At 37.4% G+C, this 22,261-nt stretch overlaps 1 protein-coding gene across 1 annotated transcript in view; it reads left to right on the top strand.

Annotated features, from left to right (window-relative positions):
* LOC140531806 (A-kinase anchor protein 9-like) overlaps positions 1 to 22,261 on the top strand; it is an 89,406-nt gene that overhangs the window by 57,870 nt on the left and 9,275 nt on the right. The window contains exons 10-21 of the mRNA XM_072650518.1: positions 215 to 367; positions 837 to 905; positions 2,197 to 2,260; positions 2,420 to 2,532; positions 3,005 to 3,196; positions 3,450 to 3,638; positions 3,959 to 4,103; positions 6,193 to 6,412; positions 7,747 to 7,897; positions 9,285 to 9,959; positions 10,220 to 10,434; positions 11,423 to 11,595. Of these exons, the coding sequence (XP_072506619.1) occupies positions 215 to 367; positions 837 to 905; positions 2,197 to 2,260; positions 2,420 to 2,532; positions 3,005 to 3,196; positions 3,450 to 3,638; positions 3,959 to 4,103; positions 6,193 to 6,412; positions 7,747 to 7,897; positions 9,285 to 9,779 (1,791 nt within the window). The 3' untranslated portion in view covers positions 9,780 to 9,959; positions 10,220 to 10,434; positions 11,423 to 11,595. The remainder of the gene's footprint in view (positions 1 to 214; positions 368 to 836; positions 906 to 2,196; positions 2,261 to 2,419; positions 2,533 to 3,004; positions 3,197 to 3,449; positions 3,639 to 3,958; positions 4,104 to 6,192; positions 6,413 to 7,746; positions 7,898 to 9,284; positions 9,960 to 10,219; positions 10,435 to 11,422; positions 11,596 to 22,261) is intronic.

The raw sequence follows: 22,261 nt of genomic DNA, 5'->3' as shown, positions 1-22,261 counted from the left end.
TTTTTTCAATTGCACAATATTAGAACCAGGAGGGATCTAGCCTCCTGGTCCAGCCCCCATATTTTATTTGTTTCTTAGCACCCAGTCATGTCTAAACTCAAGATATAATTTTGAACACTGTTCGTACATCTTTTCCACAGGATCTCTTAGGAAATCAACATTGTGTCTAAAGAACTTCTTTCTTCCGTTTCTGTTTGTCATTTTGACCATGCAGATCACGAACTTAGAGGAACAATTGGAGCAATTTAGAGAGGAGCTGGAAAACAAAAATGAAGAACTTCAGCAACTGCACATGCAGCTGGAAATAGAGAAGAAGGAGCGCACGGCGCACCTTGAGGACCTCGAGCAGGAGAAGAGGTTTCTCCAGGTGAATGCTGCAGGGAGACATCAGTTACAGCTGGGCTGTGACGTGGAAGCACAGATGCGGATCCATTACACGTTATACATGAACACTATGTCAGTGCAAAGTGCTTAAGAAGGCATTTAACCACATTTTTTTTTTTAAACCAAGTAGCCATCTATGTGAGCAGCAGTGTGGGATGGTGATGTGGTGCACTGTAGAGAGCATTAGGTTTGGAGCTAGGATGCAAGGGTTCAGATTCTGGCTGTGACACTGAGCAGCTGCTTGACTGGGGGCCCAGAAGTCTCTGTTTCATCTTCAGTTAAATGGATATAGGATTGTTGCTAAACTCTTTGTAAACCCAGCATTATCATTGTTTCTTCCACATTTTTTTCTTGTGCATTTTGACATTCTAATTTACATAATCTTTGGTTGGAACATCATTCAGAAAATGCCATTCTAACCCCAGCCATTGTGTTTTATTGTTCGTCAACAGGACGAAACGGAAAGACTCGGTTTTGCGGTACAAGAATTTGAAGATAGCTCTACAAAGGACCATCATCAGGTATTTGGGAAGTTTACCCAGATGATACAGGAGAAAAAATTAGAAATTGGTAGACAAAATGACCATATTACAGACCTTCAGAAGCAGCTTGAAGTTACAGCTGATAAGAAGGTGTAGTTATCTTACATTGACTCCTACCTGAAATAAGTTGTAGAGCTGGAACTATAAAGAGCAGAAATGTTGGACTATTTGCTACAAGGAGATAGCAAATAGATTTCAAATATTTCTTATTTTCTAGGCCTCTAGAATTCCTGATATATTTCCATTCCCTTTTGGCTTCTACATTATTCAAACTTTACTTAATGCTTTTTACATGCTAAGTACTTTTTTATTTATCGCTATATCCCCCACCTGCCCATCTCTGATCATTGCAGCAGCATTCTAGCATTTCTTAATGTTTGGTTTTCTCATGTTTCTTCGTGGAATTCTAACACACACACACACACACACACACACACGTATACATACACATGTACGTATACACACAATGCTTACGTATAATGAAAATGTCTTTGTGAGAGTTATTGATGACAGCATATCATAGTGGAGACTCGGAGTCAGGAAGACTTAGATTGGAGTCTGTCCTCAGACATTTAAGAGCTTTGTGATCCTGGGTAAGTCACTTAATCTCACTGAGCCATAATTTCCTCATCTGTAAGATGAAGATAATCACAGTGTGTAAATATCACCTAATATTATTATGTTTATGTATAATAAGTATATAGATTATTAACTTTGAAGAGCAATTAGAGCTATTTGGAAAAGAGTTGTAAAATATACCTACATACCACATATAGGTATGGGCTTAGCTTTTGGTGCCATTTTCTGGATACTGTTTTTACTTCAGCAGTTAAAATTTAAAATTCCATTCAACAAACATTTTTTGAAGATATATCACATGAAATAAGAAAAGGGAAAGAAACTGAAGGAATTAGAATAGTGAGGAAACAAAACTCTCCCTCTTTGCTTATGATATGATGGTATACTTAGAGAGTCCTAGAGAATCAACTAAAAAGCTATTTGAAATAATTAACAACTTTAGCAAAGTTGCAGGATATAAAATAAACCCAGATAAATTATCAGCATTTCTATATATTGCCAGCAAAGTCCAACAGCAAAAGAAAGAAAAGATAGAAAGATAAAGTGCATTTAAAATAACTGCCTTACAGCAATAGTGATAGATTCTTTTTCATTTACATACATACATGTAGACATACCAGCTGATATTTTTATTTACTGGGCAAGACAATAATAGCTCTTCTTTCAAATGTGTTTGTTCTGTCCAATATAGGTAGTTTCAGTTCGTGGATCAATACACTCTGACTTTTATCAAAGTAGAGAAATGTGTTCTAGTGGTAAGTCATGATAGAATTTTATTTTGTTACATTTTCCACAATAGCATATTCGAAATCTTTTTGTCTGTTATGTGAAAATTCCTTTCATTTTTATAATTTAAATAAATAAAATTTATAATGCTTTTATTCGTACTAAATAATTATTTTTATTTATTTTAGACTCTGGATTAGATTGGAGTCAAGGTATCGGTCTTCAACAAAGCCAGGAATTTGATATTGAAGACACTCCAAGGGAAGAACGTGAAAATTCCTTAACTCCAGAGATGCTAAAGGTATTAATAAATTGATATCTTTCTATCAGATTAAATCCTTTCTGTGTTAGAGACAGTGGTGTATTAGGAGGTATAAGTACTACATTATGTAAGGAGACTCATAGAATTGTGATCCCAGGAGAGAGCTTATTGCCTTTTTGATAATGATTAAAGCAGCAATAAGGATAGATTTTACAGACCCAAAAGCCATATCCTGTGCACTTATAGCCACTGTGCAGCTTCGAAAAGGCAATGTGCTGAATGAAGCAGGAGCATGCTGGTAGGAAGAGGGGTCGGCTGAGTGCTGCGCTGGCCTTCTCTTTTAGAGATCTCAGTGTATGCCACTCAGCCCCCAGCAAGCATAGCATGCCATTCCCTGCTTGATTTTCCTTAGAGAGAAACACAGATACCACTTTCTTTTTCTGTTTCATTCTTCAGTTGTCCAGTACAGGAATACAATTTCAACACTTTGGTTTTGGGGTTTGTTTTACAGGGGTTGCTGAGAGAGGTCCATGATGAGGGTGTGCAAGTGCTAGCTCTTACTGAGCCACATTTCAGTGAAGGAGATGCCTGTTTTACTGAGCAAACTTCTGCATTTTGTCTGGAAGATAGAGAAATCTACCTCAACGTAATCTCATCTGATGTGGATTTAATTGCCAAAATGCAGGTGCAAAGGGAAACTGAGGTACACCAAAAATATAATGCAAGCATACGAATTTTCAGAATTTTAAAAATCTTTCCAGTGAGCCCTGTTTTCTCAAGTAAGATTTGTCCTTCATGTTGGTAAAAGTTGCTGCAAATTTCATACTTGAAAAGTGCAATTTTTGGAAGTGCTTGTTTAAATATTTGTCATTTTAAAATTATGAATATGTGATCATTTTTAGAACATATGAAAAATGCCCTGCCTTGAAAGTTGACATTATTTTATATTTTTTTAGCTTAATGAGAGTTCTCAGTCCCATGAGAATCCTCCAGATTGGCAAAGTGAATTTCTGCATGCCTTTCAGCAAATCTATCTAGAAGTTCAAAACATTCTGCTAGCCATACGTAAGACAGATTTGACAGCTCTCCCTATGAGAGATGTCCATGGATTGGTGAATCTGTTGGAGCAAAGATTACAAGATCAGGTACTGAAAGAAACTGCTGCAAAAGACATTGATTGCCATAGTACTGTTAAGAACCACTCCTGTGTGAAAGGGGAAACACACCAGAAACCCATAGTCCTAAAGTTGTTAGTATTTTGTGCTGTCTTTTTTAGTGAGAGGCTTCTTAATTAGTTTGATAGTCTTTTCAATTAAGCATTTAAACAAACATGAAGCATATGCATTATAAAGAACACTGTGCTAGGTAATGGGAGAAGTAGATTGGAATAATAATATGTATTCCCTTCCCTAAGGAGCTCACTGTTGGATACAGTTTATGGATTTTTACATCACTTTCTAAATAGGTCATTAAATGCAGAGCTGCCATGGAGTATATTCAGAGTGCAGACAGAAGAAGCTTGTTGAGCGAAATCCAACCATTACGGGCTCAAATAAATACTGAAAAAATGACCATGAAGAGAGAAGAAGAGAGTGATTCACAAAGCCAAGGTATGTTGTAGTGTCGTGTGTGCTTGCCTATATATGTAAGTATGTATTTACAGTCCTGATTTTAATCTTTTTTGTCCTTTTCTCAGTTAATGAAAATTTCCTATTACTCAAACTTTAGTATTATTCTTAGAGAGCTATCCAAAATCAAAGCCAAAGCAATTTTATTAGTATTAAAATAATGCGTATTTGCTTCAAAAAATTTACCAGTGAATAAATATTTCATTGAAAATGACACTAAAGCTACTGAGTAAAGTCAGCACCTTTCCCTGTTTTGCATCTATGCAGGATGAGATAATAAATAAGTTTCCTTCTCCACATTTCACTTGATGGCCGCACGAAAGAAGGATTCAGGGATTTAAACAGTTGTTACTTTAAACAAAGATTTCACATCTAATCTTAATCATGTGTGGTAATAGAATTTGTGCTATCATTGTATTGTAAATTTAAAGTATTCCTTTAAATAGATTTAGATTCCTTTCAGATCCACGAAAAATGTTTTTTAAGTAGCATATAGATAATCCAGATATATTCATTTAGATTCTGTACCCTTCATTTCTAGGGAAAAAAATAAACTGAAGATGATTTTACGTTAGATCAATGAGCACAGTCATGTTGTTATTTAAACGTATGAGTCTCTAATTTTATTGATTTCCATATACCTCAGCTAAAGTCAGTGTCTCCTCCCCGACAAAAAAGTACTTGTCAAAGACAGTAGCATAATGCCACCCAACTGCCCTCCCTGCACTTGGTGCACGGCGTCATCTTGAAAGTGGGATCTGGCGATTCCTGTAGCTATTCCTGTAGTGATTCTTGTAGCGATTCTTGTGGCAAATTGGTGAATGAAGTCAGAGAGAGTAAAGTGAAATCTGACTCAGATTATATCCACACTTGTTGAAAGTAATTTGCCAGCCCTGTCAGCCTTTTCCAGTGTAGAACAGAATCTACATTACTGTAACATGAAATTCATATGTATGTGTTGGTATTTATTGAGCCATCTATCTATCTGCCACTAAGAATGGAGATGAAAGTGAGTTCAATAATAGAACCAAATTCATGCTTTATTTTACAAGTACCTTTTATCTAAACATAAATTTAATTGACCATTGCTTTATTATTGCAGAATTTATTTTTGAAGTTTTTCTTGGTATTCATTAAAATACTGTTTATGCATGACATGTTATTGCTTATATACGTGTATGTATATATACATATACACACGCACACACATATATATATATCACAAGTCAAATTTTGTTCCTCAAAATGTAGACAAATACATATGAGTTTTATATAGCATTAGTAGCCAAAAAGCTAGTGTTGCTTCTGTGTCCTAACACCATTTTTATTAAGGTATTTCATTCTAAATTAGGTAGGGATTTTAAAAATTCATTTTCTTTTCAACTTTGATGTCATGCTACAAATTTTTGTGTGTTTTGTGTTTTTGTTTTTAAAGAAAGTATCGTGAACAAAAGCACAGATTTGGATTTAACTTCTACAGAATCATAGTAAAGTTCACAGAAATTGTCTACAAAATGGCGCTGCACTGAAAAAAGAAATAGTCGACTAAAACTGAAAATTGTAGCATTAGTTAAATGGATAATCCATGCAAGTACTTTGCGTAGATGGCAACTTATTTATGGAGTACAAGGTTAAGGATTGTGAGCATAAGTTAATCAAATTTGTAGGTGAATGGAAAAAAATAAAGATTCTTTTATTCACATTATTATTTTAAACTTTAAAAGATGATTTCTATTTGAAATGTTGTATGTTTAATAAATTGACTTGTGTTCATTTTGAGTATCCTGTCATAAATTTGTTCTATAGCCATATAATCTTCATGGTGTTTCAGTATAACATGGGGAACTTTCTTAATGTTGAGCGGTAGATTTCACCCAGTAATCCCAGATCATTGTCATTTCACATGTGTCTAATAAAATATTGAAGTGGTACAAAATTTAAAGTGTAAATAATAGTATAAAGCTAATGAAATAGAAGAGACCAGACCTGTAAATTAAGTAATGCTGTGACACAGTTATTCCTAAAAGCAATTAAGCAGTTGTCTCACAGATATTAGTGTGTTCTTTTCTAGAACTTTTAGAACACAACATGCAGCAGAAGCAGGCTCAGATCCTGGAGATGCAGGTGGAGCTGAGCGCACTGAAGGAAAAAGCAGCCGAACTACAGGAAGAGCTCAGTTCTGAGAGAGTGAGAGCTGCTGACCTCCAGGATGAGCGGACACAGGCCAGGCTGGAGCTCGAAACGACGCTCAAAGCCCAACACAAACACCTGAAGGAGTTAGAAGCTTTCAGGTGTGCTGGGCTTCCTTCTGTCAGTTTTCTGTTTGATTGGGCATCTGTGCTCCCATCCTTTCCACTTACACTGATATGCACCCAGAATGACCTCACTAATAATCAGTATGGATGTCTGATGCTATACATAGCAAATTCTCTGTCTTCCTAGAGCTTGTTTGACAATAGCGTGATGCACGAAATCTTGGGGACTTCCTAAATCTTGACTATTTTTCTGTAATTACATTTGGGAAGACTTACAGTGCAGAACATTAGAGCCAATGGATACCATGTACTGAGAAAGGCAATACTAAAAAAAAAAAAAAAGAAAGAAATGAAAAGATTGTATGCTGAAATAGAATTTCTGTAAACAGTTTCACCTAACATAGCGTTAGTAGTTTTTCCTAATCCTGAATCCAGGAGTCTTTTCTAGCCCCAGCTTCATACATTGGTTTGGTGTTAGGAAAGCTATTTATTTTTTATCTTTCTTTTAAAAAGTAACTGAAGGTAATGATTATGACCTATTTGGGATGAATTGATTAGTATGGGTGGGGATTAGTTCCTATATGTACATTTTTTAAAAGGTGGTATTTTATATAAAACATAGACATTTTTATAAATATCAGTGAAATTTGGATCCCTAAAGAAAAACTCATTATTTTGAAAAATTGCAGGAAAATATATAGCTATATAATGGTTATTTACCATACTCAGGAAAAAATGTGTATTTGCAACTGTAGTAAATTGCACTTTAAAGAAATGTATAAAGTTTCATTACATGTTGTATTGTCTACGTTAATAAATGATAACTTGACAGTAGTTAGCCGGTATTGCTCCTTGAATAGGTCATCTTCAACCGTAATAAGCATTTATTCAGTATCTGTTATACACCAGGCACAATTCTAGGTGCTAGAGACACACATCAAATAGTCCCTGCCCTTAAAAAGTTCGCATCCTCTCAGGAGAAACAACTTGTCTACAGATTATTCACTGTAAGATATGGACAAAGTAGATACAAAGAGGGAAGAGACCAGAGAAGGCCTCCTGCGGAAAATGGTGCCTAAACTGTGCTTGGAAGGAAGGTTGTGATTCTGCAAAGCACACATGAGGAAGAGATGCGTTCCAGACATGGGAGAGCATGAAGGGAATAATATGTGAAACAATTGAAATGAGCCACGAGGTATAAATAGTCAAGAACCTTCCCTATGATTAGGTTATTAAATGGTCCGTATTTGAGCTTTGACAGTAGGCACCAAGCCAACATGTAGCTTCTCTGGGGAGGATGCATTTTCCTTCTTGGTATAATGCCGTGACAAAATATTGTTTTTTAAAGATCATTTCTGTTTCTGTTTTAGGATGGAAGTCAAAGAAAAAACAGAAAAAGTACATTTGTTAAATGATACATTATCCAATGAACAGAAAGAAACCAGAGAGCTTCAGTGGGCTTTGGAGAAGGAAAAAGCCAAGTTGGAACGTAGTGAAGAAAGGGAAAGAGAAGAACTTGAGGTATGCTCCTTTTCATCTTTAAATGATCCTGAACATTTTTTAAAATAAGTTTTTATTGATACAGTTTGGGGTTGGGTTTTTTTTTATATTATGATGGATTCCCCCAGAAATCCACTCCCTCTCTGTGAACCATCTCACATAGCAAATAGTATTTTTAAAGAGGAAAAATCATCATAACTGATTAATACATTGAAAAACTCTGAAAGTAAGCACAGAGTGCAACACTTGGAATCTCCCACCTCTGCAGAATGATGGAGCGGGAACCTCTTCTGTCTTATCTTCTAAAGCTTGCTTGTTCTGGATAATTTCACAACTTTCACTTCTGATTTTTTTTGTGGCCTTTCCTTTTACACTGTTTGTAGTCTTCTATATTGTTTTCTTGGCTTGGGTAAGAAGCCTTTTGGGAACATGCCATCTAAAGCTGTCTTTGTTAGGCACAACAGGTTGGGCAGCATACAGTATGTTGACTTATTATTTTATCTAAACTGTATACCATCAAAAAAGTAAAACATGTTAGTTTTGCATCAGAGAAGTCACATAACAGAATTATCATTCTTGAATTAAGTTATATTATATATGATATGATTCCATTGGTTGAGTGGAATCTGACCCTGATTACATTGATGGTAACTGAAAATAATCAACCTTGTTTATCATGTCCAGTCGGAAAATAGAAACTGCACTGCCTTGATACGCTAAGATAGCCTTAGCATATTCATTCACATCTATCACTAAAAAGGGGTAGGAAAATTATCCTAGTAATAGAGAATTCTAGTATACTGATTTAGAAGTGTTATGAGAGACCATCAGTCCCTAGCAGTGGAAAAACAGATCCAAGTGCACTGCCAGGAGACCATCTTCCAGTGGTGCTGACCCAAGCCCTGCTCACTAGGATTCTGATTCCCAAAGGACCTTGAAACATCAGCTCTGCTGATGTGCCTCAGGATCCTCGCTGCAGCCGAACCTTCTTTATGAGTTGTCTCTCCTCGTTCGAGTGTGAGCTCCTGGAGAGCAAGGCTGCTCACTTTTCTGCTCCTATTCCCAGCACAGAGCTTAGGCTGTGGTGTGCACTTAATAAATGTTCTTCCATTCCATTCTTAGGGGAGAAATGATATATATTCATATGCACTGTATGTTTCCTTCTCTTTAGAAGGATAAAAAAAATGTTCTCAAAAGAATTCTGTCCTACCACGTTTTTTAACTTATATTCTTTGGCTTTGAAAAATGATTTATTAGCTTTACGGGGTGAATCATTTTTACCTTTGTTTCCTAGTTCTTACATTGTCAGGATTAACACTGATGACTGGTATCTTAAAAAAAGATGTGTTATTAGGATCAGAAATTGGGTAGTAACAATATCGTCTTCCTTCATTTTATTTTGTGCAAGGATCTAAAATATTCACTGGAAGGTCAGAAACAAAGGAATGTTCAATTAAATCAACTTTTGGAACAGCAGAAACAACTCCTGAGTGATTTGCAACAGAAAATAGTGTCCCAGGGAGCTCTGTATGATGCCCAGATATCAGAAGAGCGAAGCCAGAAGTCAGAGCTTCAAGGACTACTTGAATCAAAGAAAATTCGAGTCCTGGAAATGCAAGAGACCCTTGAAAGGGAAAGAGAATTAGATGCACAGCTTCAGGCTCATGATGATGATGACCATGAACAGGATAAGGCATCCACATCAGGGGAAGCAGTGCTCAGAGATCTGCAGAAACAGCTGTATGAAAAGCACAACCGCATAGTGGAGCTGGTCGGTGCAATTGAAAAATATAAGCTGGACTCTTTGCAAATGAGACAGCAGGTAGAGAAAGATAGACAAATCCGTAGGAAGACGTTGCTCACAGAACAACAGGCCAACACTGAGGGACTAAAAAAGATATAAGAGCTACAGTCAAAAATGGAAGACTTCCATTGGCAGCTGGAAGAGAAAAGGCAAGAAATTTATAAATTAGAACTTGAAAGGAAGAGATCACAAGAAATTATACAGGAACTTCAGAAACAAGAACAAGAGAAGGGAGAGAATTTTGAAACTGGAAGAGTATCCTATCAAAATCTCAATGAGGTATAGATTTTCGTTTTTGTAACTATGTATTTTGAATGGAATGTTTGAGTGGAATGTGGTCATAAAATTTGTTTGACTAGATACTGGGTAACATCTGAAAATAGTGAAGCAAACTAACATCTGAAAATAGTGAAGCAAACTACTTAAATTTTTAATTAGAGCTTTACTTAAAATGGAAGGAAATTGCTTTTGTATTTATTTAAGAAAAAACTTAGGTGGTGTACAGTAATTAATTATTATCTTTTTGGTCCTTTGGTCAGCCAACCACATGGGACTCATCCAGTGATGGAACAAGAAATTGAGTTCTCCAGCAGAAAATTGAAGGAACTGAAAAAAAAGAATCAAGTTATCCCCCACTGATTGAGATGAATGGGGGTGGGACAACTGAGGATATCCATGAGCTAGAGACTGTTAGGCAAAAGCTGCAGCTCATCTCATCAAAACTACAGCAGCTGACCCGCAAAGCCTCCAGCAGGTGCGAGAAACCTTCTTGACTTTCCAAGAAGGAATTTGTAACCTGGATAAAGTTGCTTATTAAGATGCAACACATTTTTGTGTTGTCACATCTGAATAGTGAAATAGTTTTCATTCATCCAAAAAAGTACTGTCTTCTTGAGCTTATATATACTTTTTAACAAAACTCTCCTTAATAATATCTAACATTTCTTTAGGCTTTTAAGGTTAAGAAATATAGTACAGTTAAAAATAAATTATGTAAAGTTTTTAGCCTAAAGGTAAAATGTGAGAAGGGAGAATTATGTGAAGAAGAGCTTTAGTTCTGACTGTTGTATTTACAGAGTTTAACACTCCCCAAATTAGTAGAATTAAGCCATGAGGTTTTGTTTTTTCATTTGGGTCCAGAAAAATATTGATCAGATTCTTTTACAATTACAAAAGTTTACTGGATATTCCCAGCAGGGGGAGGTAAGAAATTTTTAACCATTTATAAAGCAATATGGACTTCAATTTTGTCAGAAAATTGTAGAGATTTTTTGAAAATAGCAGTGTAATCCATCTCTTGCTTTGCCTTCCTGCTAAGACAGCTTTGGGGGATTTTCTGGATGAAATAATAGTGAGCAGCGTGAAGAGAATGGAAGCGAAACTTAAGGCCATCTTTTTTTGTTTGTTATTGATCGTTTAAAAGGTTTAGTTTGGGATAATAATGAAAGAAACTAGTGGTTAAGATTTAGAATGACCGAAATTTGACTTATTCATATCCTGTCTCTTCCTCATGAGCATGGATAATTGAGAGCAGTTCACCTTATCGCTATATGTGACTTTACATTGCCCAATCTGTCCTCTCACAAAATGCAGTAGTTTCCTTGTTTATAGAACATCCAAGTTGTAATAAGACTTTAAACGGCTCCCAAGAATATGATCATACATTGTGTTTTTGTCACTATTTTTATATGTTGTTGATCTGATTTCATGTCACTTTTTTTTTCCTTTCTACCCCACTTTAGTATCACCAGGCATTTCCTGTAGCTCATTGACTGAAAGTTTACTAAGACAAAATGCTGAGCTGACAGGACATATCAGCCAATTGACTGAGGAAAAGAATGATTTGAGAAATATGGTTATGAAGCTGGAAGAGGAGATGAGGTGGTTTCGACAGTCAGGACCTCGTGGAGACCAGGTATGTCTTTTGTCAGTGTTTGGTCATTCAGTAACATTGTAAATTGTGTTTTCTGATGGAGTGTGATGAGCCTGAACCTTTCTCTTGCTTTTTTCAAGAGGAGGGGTTCCAGATACGTAATTTCATTAGTGTAGGGAGTTTGCATTGAGGAATTTTTTCTGATTGGAGGCCTAGGTCACCCAGCCTTCACTGTTCTCCAGGCTCCTCCCCAGCGCTTCCTCTAACTGTCCTCCACTCGGCCCCCTCTTTTCAACCTCCACCATGGGTTATCTTTCCCCATTAAAATACAAGCTTCCCTTTTTTTTCTGCTTGTGTTTGTCTTCCCAGTGCTTACCATAGTGCCTGGCAGTAGTGAGCACTTAAGTAAGTTTTGGTTGACTTGATTTGACTATAGGCAATATGTGGTAGAATTATGTGGTAGAAGCAAGCCTGGAACCCAAAGGAAGCTAGGCTAGCACTCTTTCTTCTTTCTTAACATGCATACACTGTATAAACAAATACTTTTACCACACATAAGGAAAAAAATGAAGCTCCTAAGTAGAGTATCTTGTAGATCCTAGTGAAAATTGTTTTTTAATTAAAAACAAAAGGAAAATAAACTATTAATTTATACAGTGATATTTTAATCAAAGACAAGAATTGAAAAGTCAGGCTGACAAATAGTAGAAGCCTATTGTCTTCATGGGAGCACCTGTCTAGTACATGATGGAAAACCTCCCACGATTTGGAGAGTCACTTCCAGTGATTGTGAGGTGAATGTAAACAGTGAAGAGTAATGTAAATAGCGAAGAGTAGAACCAGTTTAAATAAAGCTTGATAAGGGATCTAGCTAAGCAAAGTAACCCCAAGGATTTTTAAGGATAAAAAAGAGCATGGACAACCACAAGAAGAAAAATGGAAAAAATCTGCAAAGATTTTTAGAACAAACTGCTTTCTGCATCAGGGAAGGTAGAGACACAGCACTTGAGTTCTGATGCCTTAATCCTAGAAGTGCTTGTCAAAGAGGTAGAAATGAGACTAAAAAGAACAAAGGCAGGAACAGCAACTGGACTGGACCAAGAACTTAGAGAAGAGATTCATGCAAGAGACAACACAACTCCCAGCTGAGAAGGCATTTAAAGGCAGGGAGAGATACCAGAAATTTGGGCAGGGATCATAAACTAAAAGCAAAATTTCACAGTAGATTGTATATTTACCATCTGAGTTGAAGAGAAATTCCCTAGGATGGTGAAGTTTTCAGATCGTCCTCTTTGCAGATGACCTTTTTATGCTGGCTGCATCAAGAAGTGGAACATGGCAGAGCCTCCTGGAGGAGATCCACAAGCATTCAAGAGTTTGGCCTAAGTATCCACATAGGAAAGATCAAGTGGATGAAAAATGTCTGTGACCAGATTATTACATGCCATTAAATGAACAGCCTAAAGAATTCTCTTACTGTCTCTTAGCCCATCTGTATCTATCTACATAGGTTGATCAAGATAGATCAGTAGAGAGTTGGATGAATAGATCAACAGATCAGCCAGTTGATCTCCTGGGCAGGCAGTACAAATGAATATCTGGTTAGGCCCAGAATTAAGCAGAAGGAGTTCAGGTGCCCTGGAGTGCCTTCAGGAAATGTACAGAGCTCCGTTAAATAATTCCAAATTCCTGGAAACAAAAGCTCATCTTTTAATACTAATATTCTACCACTATTGTAGGATGTGAGTCATATAAGAATATAAAAGTTAGTATAACAGAGGGCAAGGAAAAGATGCATGTTGGGTATGAGACAAGCTGCAAAAAAACATAACAAATAAGAACTGGAATAAAGGCTCTCATTAGGAAAATTTATGATCAGGGAAGAAGATAGATTGGTCTGATGATGAGAGTGAGAAATGACCAGTAGAAGACCTGAGCATTCTCCTTGTAGTCTCACAATGTCAAAAAAGAGAAAGAAAGTTCCCAGCTCACTTCACTGGGGTAAACTCATGAAAGGTATGAATAAGAGTTAGACAAGATGGACATTTATGGATGTGCCAAGATCTGAATGAATCAATAGGTGGAATATCCAAATTAATGAGATCACAAAAGTATTTGGTTATGGTGGATTTATTTGATCACATAAAAATAATTATCAGAAACATACAATGATTAACCACAACTATGTGATAATGATACATTATTGGAGTATGACTTTAAAGGAGAGTGAAAATGCAGAAGAGTCAAATGGTCAAGAATATGAATGGACATTTTGCAAAAGAGGAAACAGATTGTAAACAGACATTGAAAGATTGAAAAATCTCACTATTAAGAAAAGGAAATTGGCACATTTCTGGGACATAAGGAAAAGAGCCCTAGATCTGCAGGCAGAGACATGGATGGGTAGTGCACCAGGCTTGGAGACATAAAGATTTGAGTTCAGATTCAGCCTCAGACACTGTGTGACCCTGGGCAAGTCACTTAACCTCTATTTGCCTCAGTTGAAATAAAGACTGGGGCCATTAAACTGTACATGGAGATCCCTGTGGGCCATGGATTGACTTCAAAAACCACATATTTAGAGTATCTATGACTTATCTTTATTTTATTTCATATCAAACTTTTATTTGTTTTGTTCACTATTTCCCAAGTACATTTTAATCTGGTTCAAGCCCCACTGGGGAATGTTGTGGGAAACAAGCAACTGGCGGCTTGTGTTTGTGGTGACGGCTTGTGTAGTGGAGAGAAAGTCAGCCTCAGAGTCACAGGGGCCAAGGTCCTCGTCCTGTCTTGGAGACCTACAAGCTGTGTGATCCAGGAGAAGTTACACTCACTGCTCAAAGCAATTCTTTTTGACTTTACATCAAAGAAAAGGTGTTGCCCTGTGCTGGTACAAAGCTTCCTCAAGAGTTCCCTATTCATATAAAATCCAGATATTTATTCTGCAATATACTTTAATACATGTAATTTTCTCTTCCTCTAGAATATAAACTCTTTGTAAGAAGGGATAGTTTCATTCCTTTTATTTGTATACCTACTGCCTGGCACGTAAGTGTTTAATAAATAATTGTTGATTAATTATGTTGGTGATGAGTCTCTCTGTCCTTAGCTGATTAGACAGCAGACTCAGTCCATCTCAGGGACCATGCCTGAGGAATCTTTCCAGTTCAGAAGATTTTTGTCAGAGCTCATGTTCCCCTAGAATAGTGACTTAGAGAATTCAGGATCCATATTGGGGACATTACGTGAAGGCTCTCTGTAGCCAGAGTACAACACTGTAACTCACCCAATATAGGAAGGCCTGCATATGCTAAATGGATCTTTTGTGGAGGTTCTACAGAAGAATAGAAATGAGTATCTCACAGGATGAGAAGGTGCAGACAGGTTGCAATCTGCACTTATGGAGAGAATGTCCCCATCAGTAAGATTATGGATCCAAGAAGTATTAAAGCACAGTATAGAGTACACACTACATACCTCTGCCTCTGCCTTCCCTCCCCCCAAGCTACTGCCATCAAGAGTTAAGCTATGCCAGAGTCCAGCAAAATAAATCTAATCTCTTAATGGTCAGATTCCTTAATCCTCAATTAGTCTCTTTTTCTTCTTCCTCCTTCTGTCATCTGATCTTTTCTTAAATTACAAAGTACAGTATAATATATCTATTAGGGCCAGAGTGTGTTATGTCACCTACACAATCTGAGAAGGCAATTTAACAGATACAATAGGGAAGAAGATGATCTGAGTATATTATCACCAGATAAGTTAAACTCAGGTACACCTACCACTTGAGAATCCCGATATCACCATACAACACATCCTCAAACTCAGGGGGTGGAAGGGTTTGGAATTAGATGGGGAGAAAGAGGAAATTTGAGATTGGGGGATGAGAGGGATATGTCCTGTTTAAGTCTTCTCAGTTTAAAGAATCTAGTTGGACTAAAAAGGGGGGTGGAGAAATGAGCGGCAAAATAAGGAGAATGGGATAATCAATAAATAGTGGGTCAATATGTATTATACAATACATATTTATTAAGTACCTACTATGTGCTCGGCACTGTGATAAGTTCTGTCAATATAAAGAAAGGCAAAAAAAAACCAGTCCTTGACCAACAGGAGCTCACAGTCTAGGTGGGGAAAACAACAAATAAAAAGAAGCTGAGTTGGGGGTGGGGGGGAGAGGTCTCATCAAGGGTGCATAGTTAAGTCCAGGAGTATAGCAGGATCGGAAATGATGGGATAGACTCCTTATACCACCTCCTTAAATGGAAGTTGTGGAAAGAACTCTAGGATGTTTACACTCTACCCTGTCAGATCCGAAGTGGGAGGAGCGCCCAGACATGGGGTACTAATGAGGTGTGAATTTCAGGGTTGATGCATTTCACAAGATGGTAAATTTCATGATGAAGTCCAAAAGGAAAGCTGTGTAGGAATGCTATCTTCCCAGCCACCATTTCTACACCATGCTACTTGGCCAGCACATTCATCTCCACCTACCCTCTCCCCACCAGAACTTTGGATTCTGCCCCAGGATCTGGGGAGATTTTACCTTATCACAATCAGAATCAAGTCTCTATGTCCCTTCTTGCCTATTTCCATGACGCCCTTCCATTCTTCCAGCTTACCCTGTGTTCTCTACCTTTAACAGAACATAAACTCCTTGAGGGTAAAGATTATCTTGTTTGTTTGTAACTGTATTCCCAGAGCTTACAACTGCACCTGGCACAGAGTAAGCGTTAAATCAATGCTTTATTGATTTAAGTACCATACAGAGATTTCTGAGAGTTTGTGATGAAGCACTCCCCTTTTTTCTGCTTGAAACTTATGTATACAGACACTCATATGTTTTAAGAACTCAGTATTGTACAATTGCAATAACATGATTCAGGAGGAACTCACGTGTTGAGTGAGTCATAGGCTTAACCCCAAAGAAGTGGAAGAAGCAATTAACCAGAGTCGGGGATGGATGTATGAACCAGGAGGGAACAACAAATTAATAATAAATGCATCCTTCATGGTGCTCCTTTCCATGTTAGCCCCTCAGGGGCTGTCTACCTTGCCTACACTTAGTTCTGGCTCTTTGTAACAGTGATCATTTTTATTTTTCATTATTTTTGCTATTTTAGAGGCAGTAAGATGACATCTTAAAGATGTCTTGATTTGCATTGATGTGATCTTTGGGGACTATTAATACTTTTTTATATGGCATAGTGGCTCCAAATCTTAACACCTGAGACATCAGAGTACTTCATAAATGTTGATCAATTGATGATTGATTGATTGATGTCCCTTGAAAATTTCACCACTGGGTAGTGGCATATATTACTCTTATGTTTCAGTTTCTTGTAAGCTCTGGAGGTCAGACCTTTTTATGATATTGTTATGGCAAATATATTTTCCCAGTCTATCTCTTTTCATTTTATAGTTACTGCTTTTTGTCAGGTGGAACCACTGTCTTTATTAATTCAATCTAAGATCATGCTGAGTTTATTGGTCACTCTACCACACAGCTAACTAGGTTTTCCATCATTAAATATCCAGATTGTTTTTACATGTTTTTACATTTTACATGGAAGAACTGGTGATGTTTAGCCTGGAGAAGGGAAAAATTCGGAGGACGTAAGAACTGTCTTCAAATATTTGAAGGGCTGTCATGAGTACGACAAATTAGATTTGTTCTATGTAGCTCCAGAGGGCACAACCAAGAGAAGTAAGTAAAAGCAGCTGAGATTTAGGCTCAAAATGAGGAACTAGCATACTAACAGTCAGAACTCTCCCCAAAGTGGAATCACATCCATCCCTCATTGGAAGTTTTTAAGCAGATGATCATTTTCTGCAGGTTGTAGAGGAAATCCTTGATCAAGGATGTGTTGAATTAAATAGCAGATGGGATATGCCTTAGAGCTCTAAGACACTGGCCTCATTGCCCTCACCCTGCGCTTGGGCAGTTGGTTATTTGAATCCTATTGGAAGACCTTGCATTTAACTCTACTGAATTTCATGTTAATTCAGCCCATCATTCTAGTCTATCTAGTTAAAGATTCTCTGATTCTCCAAAACCTATCAAAGATCACCGTGCAATCTTGTCTGACAATGTTTTTAGTACTTTGGGATGGAGTTTGTGCACAGCTGATGACTTGAACTCTTTAAGGATATTGAAGTTCTTACTCTCTTAAGATTTCCTCACTTATTTTTGGTTTCAACTCACAGCTAACCATGTTTTAAAATATATCTTTCTTAGTCCAAAGACCACTCTACTTGGCAAAAGAAAACAAAAGAAAAGTAGGAGTTGAATAGTTCTGTCTTCTCTTTGTCATCCATTACCACTGTCCCATTTTGACCTTACACAGTACTGCTAGCTTGTCTTTGATTTCTGTCTTACCCCTGGCATAGCCTTTATAATAGAAGAAAAGTCCTTTTGGTCATCCTTTGCATTTATCATCGGTTTTAGCTTGTCCTTAGCCTTAGTATTTCTGCCACTATTAATACAGGACCATGCTTCTCTTTTAGATTTATTTGCTGTTAACTGCTCTTGTTGCCATTGCCATAACCTCTAAAAATCTAAGATTATTGGTAAGGTACAAGCTAAATTGTATCTATTTTGTTCCTTTTGAATAAAGTATTTCTTTCCATAGTCGTATTCTGATTATGAGCCATGACTGAGGTCAAATTTGTCTCCTTCCATTAGGATCTCTAGCATCACCCTCAATCATCATCTTAGCTAACATTAACATAACATAGTAAGATTCACAAAACACTTTATATCCTTCATCTGAACCTCATAATAACCTTTTGCAGCAAATACTACAGATATTTTTATTCCCACTTATAGATAAGGAAAGTAAGGCACTGAGAGATGATGACTTGCCCATGTCTACATTACCACATTTACTTTCTCATCCCTATTTTGTTCATGTGGTATATCTGAGGCTGTGGGTTTTAGTACTTGATCTTTAGGGATATGAGTTACTGATTCCCTCTATTGCTTTTCTTCTGGGTAATTTTTTCCTCCCTCTCCATTTTCATTTGAAATTCTCTTGATTGGATTTGACATATTCCAAATAAATGGGGTTTTTTTCCTATTCACTACCCAAGTCTACTTTTCTCTTCTAAAGTTTCTGTCTTCAATCAGTTGAGCAATGATGAAGATAGCAACTGTGCCCCTAAGGTCTTCAGTTTCTTGACTGGTCTTAGCAATAATTCCTTTTTTTTCTTTTCAATTCATAGGACAAAAACAAGCATTTCCATAAAACAATACAATAAAAAAAGATTGCACATGAAACTGCAAATCTGCTGTGTACAACTTGCTGTTCCTTGTAAATATACAACAGTCATCGTGTAAATTTCTCTTTTATCCCCTTTTATCTTCCCCACCCCCACGCTAGAGATGGCTAACATGAGACATGAGAATAAGTATGTGTGTATGTATATACATATGTATGTGTACATGTAAACATATATGATTTTATATGTGTGTATTGTATATGTATTTAAAATTATTATATACATATTTCTATTTATCAGTTCTTTCTCTGGATACAGATAGCATCTTTCCTTATATGTCCTTTATTTTTAATTTGTGTATTTCTAATAATCAAAATTACTTAGTCACTCAAAGTCTTTCTTAAAAAAAATATTGCTCTTACCATATACAGTGTTCTCTTCGTTCTACTCACTTTGCTCTTCATCATTTCATGCAAATCTTTCCCTGCCTTTCTTTTAGTGCAGTAGCAGTCCATCACAATCGTACACCATAACTTGTTCAGCCATTCCCCTATTGCTAGAGATCCCTACAATTTCCAGTTCTTTACCACCATAAAGAGTGCTGCTATAAACATCCCATTCATATTCAAAATTATAATCACTATTTGGGAATTTCCCTCCATCTTATTTTTACTCACTATTTTCTTTCTTAGCCTTTACCTTATACCTATTACTTTATCTTCCCCTCCTACCCTCTCACCACCCACTTCATCCACCCCTCCAAAAGTCCCCCTCCATCCTGTCCCTCACCCTCTCCAATCCCAATTCACACAGCCCTCTAAAAACCCCTCCTCAACCCTATCCCTCAGTTTTCTCACTTCTCTACATGTTGAGTAGGATTCCATAACCTTCCAGGTGGACATGTAGTTTCCTCTTCAACCCAAATAAGAGGAAGTTTTCAACATTACCAAGCCTCAGGTCCTTCTGTCACTTGCCTCCATATTAATCACAGAGAATGAGCAGTGATCTTTGAGTTTGAAAAATATAGCTACCCCCAAGCTTCTCAGCCTTCGTTCAAGTCAAGCCTACTCAAGGGAAGGTTCACAAGCTCCCCCCCACCCCCTCCCCTGTTTCTCTGATCTCCTTCCTGAAGGACCAAATCGTTTAATGACCAGTTGTATCATATAACATGGTGATAATGAACATGAGTGATTTATTTAATCAGGAAAATCTGCATAAACCACAAATACTCTAAACACCTGTGACCCAAAGGAAGCCACCTCTCCACATGTGTCTGCTGAGGTGTGCTGGGTTTGGCAAGGCACCACAGGTGAAAAGCATTCATGGCAAAAGATCAGCATGAGAACCAGGAAGCATTGGAAAAGGTCTTGTTCTCTTTCCTCTGATCACGAACTAGGAAAACAGGACATCAGGGCTAGATTCTGACCACAGTGGCATATGTATGTATTTATGTATATACGTACACTTACAGCCATGTATAGGTGTGTGCAAAATTTACACATGGCATGTCCCAAAAGTCTTAGTACATTAATGTTTTTAAACTAGTTTGAAACCTCACTAAGATTTTTGGGACACTGTGGTGTGTGTGTGTGTGTGTGTGTGTATGTTTGCATATGTGTTTACATATGTATATAGGGGGATATCCCACATCCCAACTTTAATTAATATGACTAATAAAATGCTCTATCCCCTGATGCCTTTCCCACTTGAGAATGTCTCTTTGAACCTACCACAGTGATGCATACTTATAGTCTCTGCTTCTGAGATAGATGAAATTGATGGATCACTATATTTTGGGGGTTCTAAGGCTGGGGTTCTAAGAGTAGGGCCAAAGCCATTTGGGTGTCTGTACTCAGTCCAACACTTATGTGGTGAGGCATAAAGAGACATTTCTAATGAATGGCCTCTACCAGCACCCTCCTACATGAGAAGGCAGTAGTAGTAGTAGTAGTAGTAGTAGTAGTAGCAGCAGCAGTAGTAGCTGTGGCAGTAGTAGTAGTTAGTAGTAGTAGTAGTAATTATCATTTAATTAATTATCAATTAATTTTTAAGCTGATGTAGCCTGGTGGACTTTTGGCTAGGTGCCATGTGTAGAATGTTTGATTACCTGTACTAAGGCACCGATCCCAACCTCTGACTCCTACTGACTTCTTTCTTTCTTTACTCTCTCCCTGGGTTCATAAGCAGTCTGGAGTAGAGATAGCTCAGAGATTACTAGAAGGGCAGAAATTCTCTCTCTAGTCAGCTCCCCTCAACCTGGGCTAAAGAAAATCTTCTCTCCCCTTCGGGTAATCTTTCCTTCTCTCCATTCCAAGCAGCACAGTAATAGGTGTGGCCATGAACAATTACAAACGGTTATACAGCTTAATAGCCATTACAAACAGCCAACAGGATTCCCCTTGCAGTTTAAGACTTGGGGGTGAGAAAGGTGGTGCATGAGACCAAGTCTCCCATCTTCCTGCCCACTCTGCTGCTCCATCAGGTCTTAACTCTGCTTGCTTTCTTGACATTCTCGCTTCCCAAAGTTTCCATAGCAACATCCTTGGGAGAGGGGTTATATTGACATTCATGCAATGCTTAAAATTTTTCTAGGCACTTTACACACATCTGAGCTTCTCAACAACCCTGGGAGGCAGCAACCACCTCCATTTTATAGAAGGGGAAACTGGGGCACAAAGAAAGAAATTAAGGGTTCAATTTGTCCAGTTTCATCCAGTTAGTGAGTTAGTATCTGAAGCAGCATATGAACTCAGGTCTTCTTATTTCTAGTTTTGTACTCTCAGGCTGCAAGAGCGGAAGTTAGGTGAGGAACAAAGCTTCAGAGAAAGCCCAAAACAGAGAAGTGGGAGAATACCAAGTCAAACCGGGAACCAAGTTTATCATTGATTGGCAGTTTTGTCATCCTCAGGAACACTACGGCAGCTCATTCTATGGCAAATTTGTGTGGGCTAGCTATTACCCATCTTCTTAAAGAGGTCACACTGTTACACATGTATGAGTAGGATCTTTTGTGGGGGCCTCTATGTATATATACAGATATGTGTGTGTACATACACACACAATTGGTAAATTGTGTGAATATAAACATAATTAGTCAATTGAATACACACATATATATTATACACACACACACACACACACTCACACACAATTTACCAATTGTCTTTGCTCGGGGGTGATTTTAGACAACTTTAAATCATCTGCATGAAAAACAATGAGATTTCACCATTTTCCCAAAGAACAACAGCTTTCTCTAGTCACTATTTGATGTGTATAGATGAAAATAACACAAAAAAATAACTCTTTAAAGGATCAGAAACCATTAATGAAATGAGCTCTTGCTGAGCCCATTTAGACAGGGTGTGGTTGACAGGTGAATAAAATTGAAAAGCTAAGGAAAGAAAAGGGGCAAGATGAATTCCAAGCTTTGTTTCTCTGAGACAGGACAACAGTGTAAATAGAGAGTGATATAAACATAAACTTCTAT

The sequence above is a fragment of the Notamacropus eugenii genome, chromosome 3 (assembly GCF_028372415.1).
Source record: "Notamacropus eugenii isolate mMacEug1 chromosome 3, mMacEug1.pri_v2, whole genome shotgun sequence".
NCBI lineage: Eukaryota > Metazoa > Chordata > Mammalia > Diprotodontia > Macropodidae > Notamacropus > Notamacropus eugenii.
Note: the sequence above shows the minus strand (reverse complement) of the source record. Positions and strands in the feature narration are given on the sequence as shown.